This window comes from Molothrus aeneus, chromosome 5 (genome assembly GCF_037042795.1).
Source record: "Molothrus aeneus isolate 106 chromosome 5, BPBGC_Maene_1.0, whole genome shotgun sequence".
NCBI lineage: Eukaryota > Metazoa > Chordata > Aves > Passeriformes > Icteridae > Molothrus > Molothrus aeneus.
In genome coordinates this window covers 69,420,251-69,433,972 of record NC_089650.1, presented here as the reverse complement: position 1 = coordinate 69,433,972, position 13,722 = coordinate 69,420,251, and the positions used below count along the sequence as shown (strand labels likewise).

Below are 13,722 nucleotides of genomic sequence, written 5' to 3'. Positions count from 1 at the left end.
TGCCATGGTGGGGCAAGGAGGGAGATGGGCTGGAGATGACACAAGTCTGGGGTGGGGGGACCTAACAGGGACCTTCCCATCCCAAGGAAGGAGGGTATTGAGGAAACAGCCAAGCTCTTCACCACAGGGAGTGATGGGAGAGACAGCAGCCCCAGCTGGAATGAGGGAGAGCCAGGAGGGACATCAGGGAATGCTTTTCACCAGGAGGAGAAGCAGCAGGACCTGGTGCCAGCGGGGCCATGCAGCCTCCATCTCTGGAGGACTCCAAGATCCAACGAGGAGGGCCCTGGTGGGTCCCCAGAGCTGACCATGCCCCACCCAGGCATTGGACACAGACCTGCCATGGTCCCTTCCCACCTCAAGCACCCCATGATCCTGGAAGCCCCTCAGCAACAGCGCCAGTTCTGCATCACAAAGGCCCAAGAGACCCCAGCACCTTCCCACGGCACCTCCTGCTTCCGGTGCAGCCAGAACCCCCTGGATTCAATGGAGAAAACCATGGTCAGAGGATGTCAGCTGTAAAAACCTGCCCTGGGAGGTGCCTGCCAGCCTGGGAACACAGCCCAGGAACCAGGAGCATCCCTGACAAGCACGGTGGGAGCTCAGGGGCAGCGCAGATAAGGCCCAACAAAGGCCCTGCTGTAACCTGCAGAACAAAGACTCTGCTTTACCTGGGGAACAAAGACACCTCTGACAAAGTGACCTCCTGGGATAGCCCCACTCAGTGACAGCTGCTCACAGCCACTGCTTACACTGAAAACAGAAAAATAATTCATTTTCTACCCAAAAATGAGCCTTTCTGTCTGAACATTACCCCAGGTGAGTGCCCTTGTGCACCTCTGAGCTCCACGACTTCCATCCGCTTTGAAGTGAGATTTCATCCACCACCAAGTGACCCCACTCCTGGGAATGGTTTGATGAATGATTTGAATAATATATTTTACATTCTACCTACCTATCTATCTATCTATCTATCTATATGCATAAACTAATTAATCATAAATAAATCTACGTTTAAATGCTTGCTTTTCCTGCAAGTAACTTTGTAGTAGCTTGTCATTACACATGCATTACTAATCATAATTATGATTGACTTACTCATAGCAATGTGTAATGAAGAAATCCATGGAAACAAAGAGGTGTTTCCTTGTGGTTTTGGGGTTCCTGTGACCACGCCATCCCCACTGTCCCACGCCCGTGGGTTGGGAGCCGCCCGTGCCCACGGCAGCTCGGGGCTGGGAGCAGGGACACTCATCCAGGACCCACTCACCGAGGGAGACGTTATCAGATCCTCCCTAATTTGGCTGCTCTTGTGTTGACTTTGCCAAATAAAGCAAACATTTGGGCTCTGGGAGCCCTTCCTGCCTGCTCTGTTTGTCGCTGCCGACGCCGCGGGGGCGGCGGATGCGGCCCCGGTGAGGAGCTCCGGGAGGGACCCCGACCACCGAGGGGGTTCTGTCTGTGCTGGGGGCTGTGCTCTGCTCCCACCCACCATGGAGACCCTCCTGGTCTTCCTGGCCCTCCTGGGGGTCAGCAGCACTGAGCAGCTCTTCGTGGGGTGAGTCCTGCTGGGGCCGGGGGCGGTGGGACACCATGGCTGGGATGGGGATGGCCCATTCCCCACCACTGTCCCTCAGGGTCAGCCTGAAGGGTGGCATCCCAAAGGATGGAAATCCAACAGGGTTTTTGCCAACTGGGAAAGGTTTGGTTTCACCCCAGGATTGGAGGGAGGCTTGGAGCAGGTAGAAATTAGGGAATGCTGAAGCCTGAGGGCATCGCTCCAAGCTTTGACAGGGTGTGGAATCCCAGAGGATCAGGGGATGATGTGTAGGGCTCAAAGACGATGGCTGTGGAGCCATGCAAGGATTGTTGGGAATAAAAACCAAGGATTGCTGGGAATAACAGCCAAGGATTGCTGGGAATAACAGCCAAGGATTGCTGGGAATAAAAACCAAGGATTGCTGGGAATAACAGCCAAGGATTGCTGGGAATAACCGCCAAGGATTGCTGGGAATAACCAAGGATTTCTGGGGATAACACCGTGGGAAAGAACAAGATGTGGCTGGAAAAGGGACCCTGGGGAGGGAGGGCAGCACTTTTCCAGGATGAGCGTCCTGGTTGCAGCTCCTGCAGTTAAGAACAGCACCAGTGCAGGAATGAGGGTGAGAAGGGGGCATGGAATATAGGGGGGGAGGTCAGGACAACCCAAAACTCCCAAAGCTTCCAGAAAGGTCTGAATGAATGGACTGGCAATGAGAACTAATTTGTAGAGAAAGTGGGAATTCCGTGTTGGGAGTAGGGAAAATTTATCCATTAAAAAGTACCCTCAGAGACATCCCACCAGCTGGACTGACACTGGAGCCAGAGCTGGTGCTCTCACGGCCCGGGGAACAGATGGAGCTGTGCCAGGGGGGTTTAGGTTGGATAGCAGGAAAGGCTCCTGATCCAGAGCATGCTGGCACTGCTCAGGCTCCCCAGGGAATGGTCACATTCCCAAGGCTGCCAGAGCTCCAGGAGCGTTTGGACAACGCTCTCAAGGACAGGGTGGGATTGTTGGGGTGTCTGGGCAGAGCCTGAAGTGGGACTTGATCCTTATGGGCCCCTTCCAGCTCAGGATATTCTGTGATGTGGCTGACCCACCTTCCCCCCTGCTTTCCTTCCTCCTGGGACACAATGAGGGGTTGAGGGATCCATCCAGGATCCCATCACTCTCCTCCAGGCAGGGGGTGGCTGTGAGCCAAGACTGTCCAGGGAATGTCAGGGCTGCTCCCTGATTTTGGAAAAATCACAAGGATTTAATGCCTGCCTGAGTTCCCCAGGCACAGAATGGAAATTGTGATCACCCTGGGGAGCTGGTTAAACTGAAAAATGGGAGTTAAGAGGATGAAAAGGACGAAAGGGAAAAGGTGAAGGAATTTTGTGCCATTCTGGGAGCAGCTTTAAGCACTGCCCAGCAGGAGAGGTTGGAGTTAGAGGATTGATCCGAGATGAGACAACCTCTGTCCCACAGAACATTTCCTCCTGTCCAGGGGCTGTGCCTGTCCTTGGGAAGCCCAGCCAGGCTGGACTGGGACCTCTGCTAGGGAATACATCCATAGACATAGAACATACCCATGGGAGATATTCCCCAACATCTTGGGAGCTGATCAAACAAGGCTGGAGTTCATCTCAGACCCCCAGCACTTGCTCTTTTCCCATCATGGCTGCTCTGAACATGCATTTTTTTCTCTCACCACCAACAATTGATGCATCTTCCAACCCTCCGAGCTGGTGTGGAGCTTCCCCAGCCTCCCCCCAGGCCAGAGTCCCCTCCCTGTGACCCCTCTGCCTCCCTGCAGGGACCAGGTCCTGCGTGTCACGGCCAGGAACGAGGAGCACATCACCCTGCTCAGGGTGCTGGGTGAGCAGGAGGAGCTGCAGGTGAGCTCCAAGGGGTCCTGGGCACCCCCTGGTCACAGAACCAGGTGAATCCAGGGCTCCTTCCTTCTTTTGCCATCCCATCCTTTTTCCCCCCCATTTTGGAGATGTACAATTTAGAACCATATAAATGTGAATTTAACCTGGGGTTCCTTGAGCTCAGAGCTCCTGTTTTGTACGAACTGGGAACATCCCACAAATACTCCCTCAGACAACTTGGGCTGGAACATTTCTGTTAATCCCTATCCAGACTGTGGCCCAAAATGTGCCCAAAAACCTTTTTAAATCCTTCGTGGAACTTCCTGTGAGACCCCTGGAGGTGCTGCGGAGCTCAGTGGATGAGCACCAGCACAGGATGGGGCTGAGTTCTCCCTTTCAGCTCAACTTCCTCTTCCCAGGTGGATTTTTGGCGTCACCCCAACAGCCTTGGCCACCCCGTGGACCTGCGGGTGCCCTTCCCCAGCCTCCAAGGAGTCAAAAAATTCCTGGTGTCCCATAATTTTTCCTACAGCATCATGATCGAGGACGTGCAGGTAATGGCTATGACAGGAACAGGATGAGCTCCTGCAGCTCAGCCCTGAGAGAAAGCCCAAAAGTTGGAAATCAAGCAGAAAAATCCAACCCCCTCCTCCTTCCAGCCTTTTTGATCTTGGGGTTTTTTTGCCTCCTAACCAGGAATTATTGGATGAAGAAAAGGAAAGCATGAGGAGGTCTAGGAGGGTAAAGAGAAGCTCCAGGATGTTTGATTTCGCCTCCTACCACACCATAGATGAGGTACCTTTCTCTGCAGAGCATTGGCTTTGTCCTGCTGGGGTCACATCCATGTGGTGAAGGTCGTGGTGAGTTCTTGGTGACAGGTGAGACCTCCCTGGCACACGTTTCTCCTCCTTGCTGGAGCTTTCAGCTGAGATGGGAGACTGGGAAACCTTCCACATCCAGCGTGGCCACTCCTGGAACCACTTCCACCCCGTGGAAGACATTTTCAGCTTCACTTTGGGGGTGCTTGGAGCCCAGTTTGAGACTGGTGTGGGCTGTGGTGGTGTTGGGGGGGGGGTCTTAGAACTTTTCCCCTCACCATTCATTCTACTTTTCCAAAAATGTTGTGAGGTGCCTTTCCCTGCTCGCACAGAGCCCCAGGCACCTCATGTTCTCCAGGGAAGCACGAGGTGCTCTCCAGGGGAGTCCCAGGTCTCCAGGGAAGCAGCAGCTCTTCCCCAGGGAAGCTCTGCTTGTTGCATCTGGTGCTGGATGCCCTCAAAAGCAAAAGGTGAGCACCAGGCTGAGCCTCCTGAGCCAGCAGCTCCTCCTTGCAGATCTATGAGTGGATGGATGTCCTGGTGGAGGAGCATCCCAGCCTGGTCAGCAAGGTCCAGATGGGGCAGAGCTACGAGCAGCGGCCTCTGTACGTGCTGAAGGTGGGTCCTGGGGCAGCCTGGCCTGAAAATGCCCCTCAGCGTGAGAGGTTGTGCCAGGGCAGCCTCAGGCTGCAATCAGCAGCAATTTCCCCGTGGAAAGGGGCTCAGGCTGCCCAGGGAGCTTTGGAGTGCCCATCCCTGCAGGTGGCACTCAGGGCTCTGGGCTGGGCACAAGGTGGGCACGGGGCACAGGGTGGATTCCATGATCCTGGAGGGTTTTTCCAGCCTCAGTGATCCCATGGTTCCGCACAGTTCAGCACCGGGGGATCGAACCGCCCGGCCATCTGGCTGGACACCGGCATCCACGCGCGGGAATGGATCACCCAAGCCACCGGTGTCTGGACAGCCAACAAGGTCACCTTGGGATCACCTGGGACGTGGGACCCCAATTCTTACCCTGCATCTGTCCCACCCCTCATCTCCGAGGGGCACCGGGGCAGCTCCTGCTCCTCTCCACGCACAGATCGCCAAGGAATACGGGCAGGACCCCTCTGTCACGGCCATCCTGGACAGCATGGACATCTTCCTGGAGATTGTCACCAACCCCGACGGCTTTGCCTTCACCCACAGCTCCGTGAGTGCGGGGACACCACGGGGGGATCTCGTCCCAGCGCTGTCCCCAGCCACAGCTGTCCGTGGGTTTTGGGTGGGGAGGGATGTTCCTCCATGCGGGGCGGTGAGTGGAGATCCCTGGAGATGCTTGGGCAGGGATTGGGATTCACATCCCTGTTCTCTGAGTGGAGATCCCTGGAGATGCTTGGGCGGGGACCGGGATTCACATCCCTGTTCTCTGAGTGGAGATCCCTGGAGATGCTTGGGCAGGGACTGGGATTCACATCCCTGTTCTCTGAGTGGAGATCCCTGGAGATGCTTGGGCGGGGACTGGGATTCACATCCCTGTTCTCTGAGTGGAGATCCCTGGAGATGCTTGGGCAGGGACCGGGATTCACATCCCTGTTCTCTGAGTGGAGATCCCTGGAGATGCTTGGGCAGGGACTGGGATTCACATCCCTGTTCTCTGAGTGGAGATCCCTGGAGATGCTTGGGCAGGGACCGGGATTCACATCCCTGTTCTCTGAGTGGAGATCCCTGGAGATGCTTGGGCAGGGATTGGGATTCACATCCCTGTTCCAGTGTCCTCTCCGTGTGCTCCCAGAACCGCCTGTGGCGCAAGACCAGGTCCATCAACGCTGGATCCCGCTGCGTGGGAGTGGATCCCAACAGGAATTGGGATGCTGGGTTTGGAGGTGAGACCTTGGCCACCAGGTCCCCACGCCAGGCATTGTTTGTGCCTCAAAACATCAAAACTTTCTGCTAGAGTGGAGAAACGCAGGGATGGAACCCCTTCCCGAGGGATCCTCTCTGGATCTCCTCCTCCCCCTGCTCCAGGTGCTGGCTCCAGCAGCAATCCCTGCTCTGAGGTCTATCATGGCCCTCACGCCCACTCCGAGAGGGAAGTGAGAGCCATCGTGGATTTCATCCGCGCCCACGGGAACGTCAAATCCGTCATCTCCATCCACAGCTACTCCCAGATGCTGCTCTTCCCCTACGGATACAGGAGGGCGCCCGCGCCCGACCACCAGGAAATGGTGAGGTGGCCCCAAAATGTGGGGCTGGGACCACCTGGCAAAGTCAGGCAGAGCATCCCAGGAGCTCCCCCGCTCCTCTCATTAGATGCAACCCGAATATCAAACCCCTGCTTCGGGGTTCTGGAGGAGGGTGGTTGTGAGATGCACCTCAATCATCAAAAATTAAAGGTTTTGGGGAAAACTTACAGCAGAAGGGATGGGGAATGATGGGCTTTAGATCCCCGTGCCCTGTGATCCACCAGATCCCACCACTTTTGGTGGTTCCTTTGCAGAATGAACTGGCCAAGAAGGCCGTGAGCGACTTGGCCGCCGTGTTCGGGACAAAGTACACCTACGGCAGCATCGCCAACACCATCTGTGAGTGTCCCTCCCTCATCCTGCAGCAAATCCCTCGGGAATGGGCTCCCACCTGGGCTCCTCTCCCTGCAGACATGGCAGGAGGCACCACCATCGACTGGGCCTATGACAACGGGGTGAAATATTCCTTCACCTTGGAGCTGAGGGACTCGGGGCGCTACGGATTCCTCCTGCCCAGCTCGCAGATCGTCCCCACTGCCACCGAGACGTGGCCGGCGCTCCTGGACATCATGGTCCACGTCCTGGAGCATCCATACTGACCCCAGCACCTCCCCCAGCATTCCCTCCTCTCAATAAATCCTCATGGACATTCAGTGGTTTCAGGCACCCTCGTTTTTTTCATGCTAATCTCCAAAGAAAGGCTGGAAAAGGACTCCCAGTCCTGCAGGTGTTGATTTTCCCCTTCTGACTTTGGCTCAAAGTCCCCATCCTCCGGAGCCAACAGCCAGCATGGGAGGAGATGGGGGTTTTTTTGGGCAAGCGACCCCAAATTTGTGGGGTTTTGAGCAGCTTTGCTCCATCATCCCTTCCCAGAGGGCTACAAGGAGGGACATGGGGTACCCTCAGGGTATTTGCTGTTTATTTTTGGCTACTGGGACAATTGTCACCTGCTCTGACCTCTGTCCTGAGCCAAGCTTTACATCACTTTCCTCAGCCAAATTTTAAACCAGTTTCCCCAACGCTGTGGTGGGGAGGATGCAGCTCACCAAGCCCCAAGTGAAAATCTGCATTTTGTGCATTCTCAACCCAAATTGATCCTTTCCCTCCCCTCAGCTGGTGCTGGAGGCTGTGGGATTTTGGCACCTCCCGGTCTCACCTTGCTGGCAGCTGACTCACCAGGGCCCCAGCCGGTTCCTGGGACAGGTTTGGCCAGGAGTGCCTGCATGGGGACAGCAGGGCCTGACCTTGGCTGGTGGCAGCCACAGCCTTCCCAGGGCCCTGGGAAAAGGGACAGCTGGAGGGGCCGGGCTGGGGCCAGCATCCCATGGGATATAAGAGGCCCCAGGGCACTGCTGGGATGTGAGACCGGCTGTCCCTGCTGACCATGAGGCTCCCCGTGCTCCTGGCTGCCCTGGTGGCAGTGGCCACCTGCACCGAGACCTTCTTTGGGTAGGGGGGCCAGGATGGGGAGGGTGGGGCAGGCCAAAGGCTCAGGGGAAATCCCTGGAATGGGGGGATGGATGGGTGGGGTTAGGTCAGACTAATGGGGCCGGAGCTTGTCCCACACCCCTCAGCACCCCCTGACCCCACAGGCACCAGGTGCTGCGCGTCGTCCCCCAGAGCAATGAGGAGCTGCAGAAGGTGCAGGAGCTGCAGGACCTGGAGCATCTGCAGGTACTGGGTGTGGAGGTGGATTCTGGGGACACCCCCAGCCCACGGCCTTCGTTTTACACCCCATAAGCAAAGCAAGGATGTGGTTGGATGTGGGATTTTGGGAACCAAGAGGTGAAAAGCAAGACAGGCTGGTGCTGGGGGTGCACCCCAAGGCAGGATCTCACCCCTTATGTCCATTTTTCCCCCTGCAGCTGGATTTCTGGCTGGCTCCCCGCAGGCTGGGACTGCCCGTGGACATCCGCGTGCCCTTCCGCAGCCTGCAGGCGGTCAAAGCCCACCTGGAGGCCAGTGGGGTCTCCTATTCCATCATGATTGAGGATGTGCAGGTCAGCAGTGCTGCAGGGGAGGCAGGGGAGAGGTGGGATCCCATCAGTGGGAATGGGGCTCATCCCAGCCCTGTCCTACAGGCCCTGCTGGATGAAGAGCAGACGGAGATGCTCCGCAGCAGCCGCCAGCGGTCGGTCGACACCACCACCTTCAACTACGAGGCCTACCATACCATAGATGAGGTGGGAAGGCACAAGATTTGGGGCATTTTGGGGGAAGAAGTTTGCTCTTGGGCAGGGGAGTGACCCCCGCATCTCTCATTCCCAGATCTACAATTTCATGGACATGCTGGTGGCCGAGAACCCCAACCTGGTGAGCAAGCTGGAGATCGGCCGCTCGACCGAGAACCGCCCCCTCTACGTGCTCAAGGTGAGGATTTGGGGATCGTGATCCAGAGGGGAAAGTGGTGACAGGGACAAAGCCAACCCCCCCTCTCTGCTCTCCCAGTTCAGCACAGGGGGCACGAACCGCCCGGCCATCTGGATCGACACCGGGATCCACTCCCGCGAGTGGGTGACACAGGCCAGCGGCGTCTGGTTTGCCAAGAAGGTACTGACGCATCCCATGAGGGTCCCCAGGAGCTCTGGGGTCCAGGCGGGTGATCCCACAGGGGGGACAGGGAGCCCCAACCCTCCATCCTCTCTAGATTGTCCAGGATCACGCCAATAACGAAGGTGTGGCCTCCATCCTGGAGACGATGGACATCTTCCTGGAGATTGTCACCAACCCAGATGGCTTTGCCTACACCCACACCACGGTACTGCGCCGGGTCCCCTCCCCCTGCATCCCACAGCTGCTCTGGATGGGGCTGGGGAGCATTTGGGGGGGTTGCACATCCCTGGGGGGGCAAAGCCTCCCCAACCACATTTCCATGGGATGGGAAGGAGCCCACCACAAGCTGTGGAGCCCCAGCCCTGGGCACCTGCTGAGGTGGCTCTGCCCTCCCAGAACCGCATGTGGCGCAAGACCAGGTCCAGGCACGCGGGCGCCATCTGTGTCGGAGTGGACCCCAACCGCAACTGGGACGCCGGTTTTGGAGGTCAGAGCTGCCCCCCTGCCCCTGTGGAGCGCTGCCACTCTCCAGCTGGAGGCTCCAAAGCTGTTTCTGGCTCAAAGATCCATTGATGTCCCCTGGGGAAGAGGTGGGATTTGCTCTCCTGGTTTGATGTCCCCCAGTGACAAATGAAAGTCACCACACAAATCTCTAGGAGGAGATGCCCCAGGAGCATCCCTTGATCACCACCAAGGAGCTGAGGGGTGGGAGAACCTCTTGGGCTTGGAATCCCCCAAGTCCCCACTGTGTTCTCACCATCCTCTTCTCCGCAGATGCCGGAGCCAGCGGGAACTCCTGCTCAGAGACGTACCACGGACCCTACCCCAACTCGGAGCCCGAGGTGAAATCCATCGTGGACTTTGTGAAGAGCCATGGCAACATCAAGGCTTTTGTCTCCATCCACAGCTATTCCCAGCTCCTGCTCTATCCCTATGGCTACACTGAGACCCCGGCGCCAGATGAGCAGGAACTGGTGAGGCCCAAGTGCCTTGAGGGGCTGGGATGGGGTGGAGCTCTTCTGCTGCTCCAAGGAGGAGCCACCTCTGTCCTGCATCCCTTGGGAAGCTGGGAGGAGCTTTGTTGCACCCAGAAAAAAGCTGTACCCACAGTTTTTTCCCTTCTTTGGCTCATCTTTCCCCCTTCCCTGTATTCCCAGCATGAGCTTTCTGCCAAGGCCGTGGCAGCTCTGTCCTCCCTGTATGGCACCAAGTTCAAGTATGGCAGCATCATCACCACCATCTGTAAGTGCTGGGGCAGCCCCAAAACCCGCAAATCCCAAAACCGTTCCTCACACTGGCCACATATCCCACGGGATTCCTGTACTGTTATAGTGTGGTTTTATACTTTGTAATATTTTGTAATAATTTTGGTTTTGTATCCCCGTATTTTTTCCAAGTGGTTTACCCCAGATGGCACCCCCCTCCCTTTACCTGTGTAATCCTTTTGCTGAGATCATCCCCAAACCCCCACCCTGGCTCTCTGTCATTCATTCAGCATCCCATCCCCTTTACCTAGAAGTTTCGGTCCAGGATGTCGAGTGATTAGCCAGAGGCCAGGGCTCAGCCCCCAAGTATGACCCCATATGCTGTCCTAAATGTCTATCATCCCCAGCACCCATCCCTCAGGGTCGCTTCTTGGTCAGTAAAATGTTATCTACTTTGGGTTTCCAGCTCCCTTTGAATGTAACCTTGGCACATCTCCCGGGGCTCTCAGCAGGAGCCCCTGAGGTGTAGGGAACTCCTAGAATAAAACCTTGGATTAACCCCTGCTAAGAGTCAACCCTTTCTCTTCTACCCATGTCTCTGGTGTCTCTCCTGCTGCAAAGCTGGAGACCAGCCCGGCTGCCCTCAGTACCCTCAGGGCTAGTGAGAGAGTGTCCCCTGCTGTCTGCCAACCCAGGGCTCCTGAGAGGCTCCCAGGAAGACAGAGACACTGTACAAAGCCGTCAAGGCTCTGAATCCCCCCCCTTTTTCCTCCCCCAGACAGAGCCAGTGGATCGACCGTGGACTGGACCTACAACCAGGGGATCAAATATTCCTTCACCTTCGAGCTGCGGGACACGGGGCGTTATGGATTCCTGCTGCCCGCCAAGCAGATCGTCCCCACCGCCCAGGAGACCTGGCTGGCACTGAAGGTCATCATGGAGCACGCCAGGGACAACATCTACTGAGCTGGGATCAGGCTGCAGCAGCTGGAGAGAGGGGAGAAGGCAATCGGTAAATAAATGCAAAGAAGGATGAGAAAAGCTTGTGGTTGTTTTCCCTTTTTCCCAAACTGGGTGGAAAAGCCCTTCTGGAGTTGGAGTTGGTGCCAGCACAAACAGGGTGTGCTGGGTCATGGCCCGGAAAAGGAATTGATTGAAAGGGCATGAAAATAGCAGGAACAAAAAGGAAGGAAGGTGGTGGTTTTCCCTTTGATGTTGCAGAGGATGGGAAGGGAATCGGGCTCTGGGACATGAGGCCAGCAGGATTCACTGGGGCTCCAGGAGAGCTGCAGAGGGACTGGGGCCAAGGCCTGCAGGGACAGCACCCAGGGAATGGCTCCCAGTGCCAGAGGGCAGCCAGGGATGGGATCTTGGCAATGAGGAATTCCTGGCTGGGCTGGAATTGCCAGAGCAGCTGGGGCTGCCCCTGCATCCCTGCAGTGCCCAAGGCCAGGCTGGACAGGGCTTGGAACACCCTGGGATAGTGGGAGGTGTCCAGGAGTTGGAACTGGACTGGTTTTAAGGTCCCTTCCCAGCGAACCCTTTAGGATTGTGTGACCCCAGCTCACCTGCTGCAATCCCTAGGGAAGGGGGAGCTGAGCCCCTGCTCACTCCCAGCTTTTCCAGGCTCTCCACAGCTCTCAAAGCTGCAAATAAATCACCCAAACAGATGCTGTAATTTACATTTTATTAAATTAAACCTCTCAGCCTCTACTGAGTTTGACTCTGCTCCAAACAATACCAAGAGTCCAAATCCACACAAATCCATCGAGATGGTGGGAAAGTGTGACTGTGGTCACAAGGGTTTTCAGGATGAAGAAGAGACGAGAATGTTGGCTCCATGATCAGAAGGCTTGATTTATTATTTTATGATATATGTTACATTAGACTATACTAAAAAGCAATAGAAAGGAAAAGTTTCTTGAGAAGCTAGCTAAGCTAAGAATAGAAAAGAATGAATAACAAAGATCTGTGTCTCAGACAGAGCAAGAGCCAGCTCTGCCATGAGTGGTCAAGAAATCCAAACACCCACAGGAGACCAATCACGGCTCTACCTGTTGCATTCCACAGCAGCAGATAACCATTGTTTACTTTGGTTGCTGAACTGCAGCTTGTCACAAGGAAAAATCCTAAGAAAGGATTTTTCATGAAAGATGTCTGCGACATGTCACCTTTTTTTTATTTAGTTAAATTAAAAGGAAAAAGTGTTTGTAATTTTCTCTGCTGTACTCATGCCGAAGAAAAAGACAAACACTTGACAGGTTATCTGTTGCCAATCAAACTCCACTCAAGTGCTCCTGTGGAATGCACTGGGAATTTCTTCACCTGTAGAACATAAAATTCTATCATATTACTAAAACAATTCTATAATATAAGAAAATGCAAAAACAATGCAAAGAAAATTCAAGTCCAAGCAGCTGAGTTTCAGGAAAAGTCCATGGCTTGAAGATGTTCCTCTTTGCCATATCTGAAAGTTTCTTTTGGTCCTGAAACAGGCTTGCTACAGAAAAAGGTCCATCAATATTTATCAAAAGTCCATTGACAGTCTTCAAACAATTTTGAGAAAATTAGAAAATTTCTGAAATGTCTTGCCACAGCCCTTCATTGAACAACTTGGGCTGAAGCCAATCCCTGGCTCCTCAATGCCTCTGAGCTGCTGCCAGCTCTTTCACCCTTTTTTATTCAATTTAATTTTTTTTTTTTTTTTTTTTTTTTTTTTTTTTTTTGTTTGTTTGTTTGTCTTGTCGGAAAGAGCAGCAGCAGCAGCAGAGGAGCCAGAGAGAGGCCCTTGGGGGCCCTGGCCCATGTGGAAGGATCAGGAACCCCAGACCTGGCCCACTGAAAGGTGGCCCAGGACCAGAAGGGGGAAGCAAAGCCCCCAAACTCAACAGGAGGCCGGGAGGTGGCCCTGGCCCAAGCAACCAAGGCAGACAGCCCAGGCCCAGTCCCCGAGGCAGGATCTGCATTGGCACAGACCCGCACCCTGCTGCCAGTACAATGGCAGAAGGGGTGACCAAACGCTTCCTTTCCCCAAAATCACCGAGGCATGCCGGCAATGGGAAGACAGAAGCTGTCCCGAGAAACTTCGTCTCGGGTCTGGGGATGTCCTTTCCCCACAGCAGACAAGCGATGCTCGCTTCCTGCTGTGCCCTCTGCCTCTGCAATGCAAATGCACCAGGTGTTCCTCCCATCTGCCTCACGGCACCACCGCCACCCGCTCTGGGCTGGGGACCAGAGGCAGAACTTCCAGGACCCACCTCCCCCTCGCCGCTGGGGCGCGCGAGGGGCGGCAGAGAGATTCGCATCCCCCAGGGGGAAACCCCGGACCAAACACCCCCCAACCCGCCAAGAATGCTGATCTTGAAAACAGGCAGTCGCGCTGCGCCCACAGCCAGCTGTCGGGCCATGCCTCCTCCACGGAAGGACAGGCTGACGCCCTCTTCCCCTGTCCCAGCTCCCCCCGTAGGGGCAGCCCCGGGACAACCCGAAAAACTCGGGGAGGAAGTCACGCTGGATGCAGGAGGC

The 13,722-nt window shown here is 55.5% G+C and overlaps 2 protein-coding genes across 2 annotated transcripts; both read left to right on the top strand.

Annotated features, from left to right (window-relative positions):
• The first annotated feature begins 1,463 nt into the window (after positions 1-1,463).
• On the top strand, positions 1,464-7,092 carry LOC136556774 (carboxypeptidase A1-like). The gene is made up of 11 exons (XM_066550157.1): positions 1,464-1,558; positions 3,339-3,420; positions 3,816-3,950; positions 4,093-4,191; positions 4,731-4,832; positions 5,085-5,186; positions 5,296-5,406; positions 5,989-6,079; positions 6,222-6,421; positions 6,694-6,778; positions 6,851-7,092. The coding sequence occupies exons 1-11, from the start codon at positions 1,494-1,496 to the stop codon at positions 7,036-7,038; spliced, it is 1,260 nt and encodes a 419-aa protein (XP_066406254.1). The 5' UTR covers positions 1,464-1,493; the 3' UTR covers positions 7,039-7,092.
• Positions 7,093-7,763: 671 nt separating this feature from the next.
• LOC136556773 (carboxypeptidase A1-like) lies at positions 7,764-11,163 on the top strand. The gene is given in 11 exon segments (XM_066550156.1): positions 7,764-7,888; positions 8,032-8,113; positions 8,305-8,439; positions 8,521-8,622; positions 8,708-8,809; positions 8,888-8,989; positions 9,087-9,197; positions 9,389-9,479; positions 9,767-9,966; positions 10,150-10,234; positions 10,976-11,163. Coding segments are annotated over 11 exon segments (1,323 nt in total).
• The last annotated feature ends 2,559 nt before the right edge of the window (positions 11,164-13,722 follow it).

Coding starts and splice junctions, on each gene's coding strand:
- LOC136556774 (XM_066550157.1), top strand. CDS start 1,494: ATGGAGACCCTCCTGGTCTTCCTGGCCCTCCTGGGGGTCAGCAGCACT. Junction 1,559..3,338: donor ACTGAGCAGCTCTTCGTGGG/GTGAGTCCTGCT, acceptor GCCTCCCTGCAG/GGACCAGGTCCTGCGTGTCA. Junction 6,080..6,221: donor TTGGGATGCTGGGTTTGGAG/GTGAGACCTTGG, acceptor CCCCTGCTCCAG/GTGCTGGCTCCAGCAGCAAT.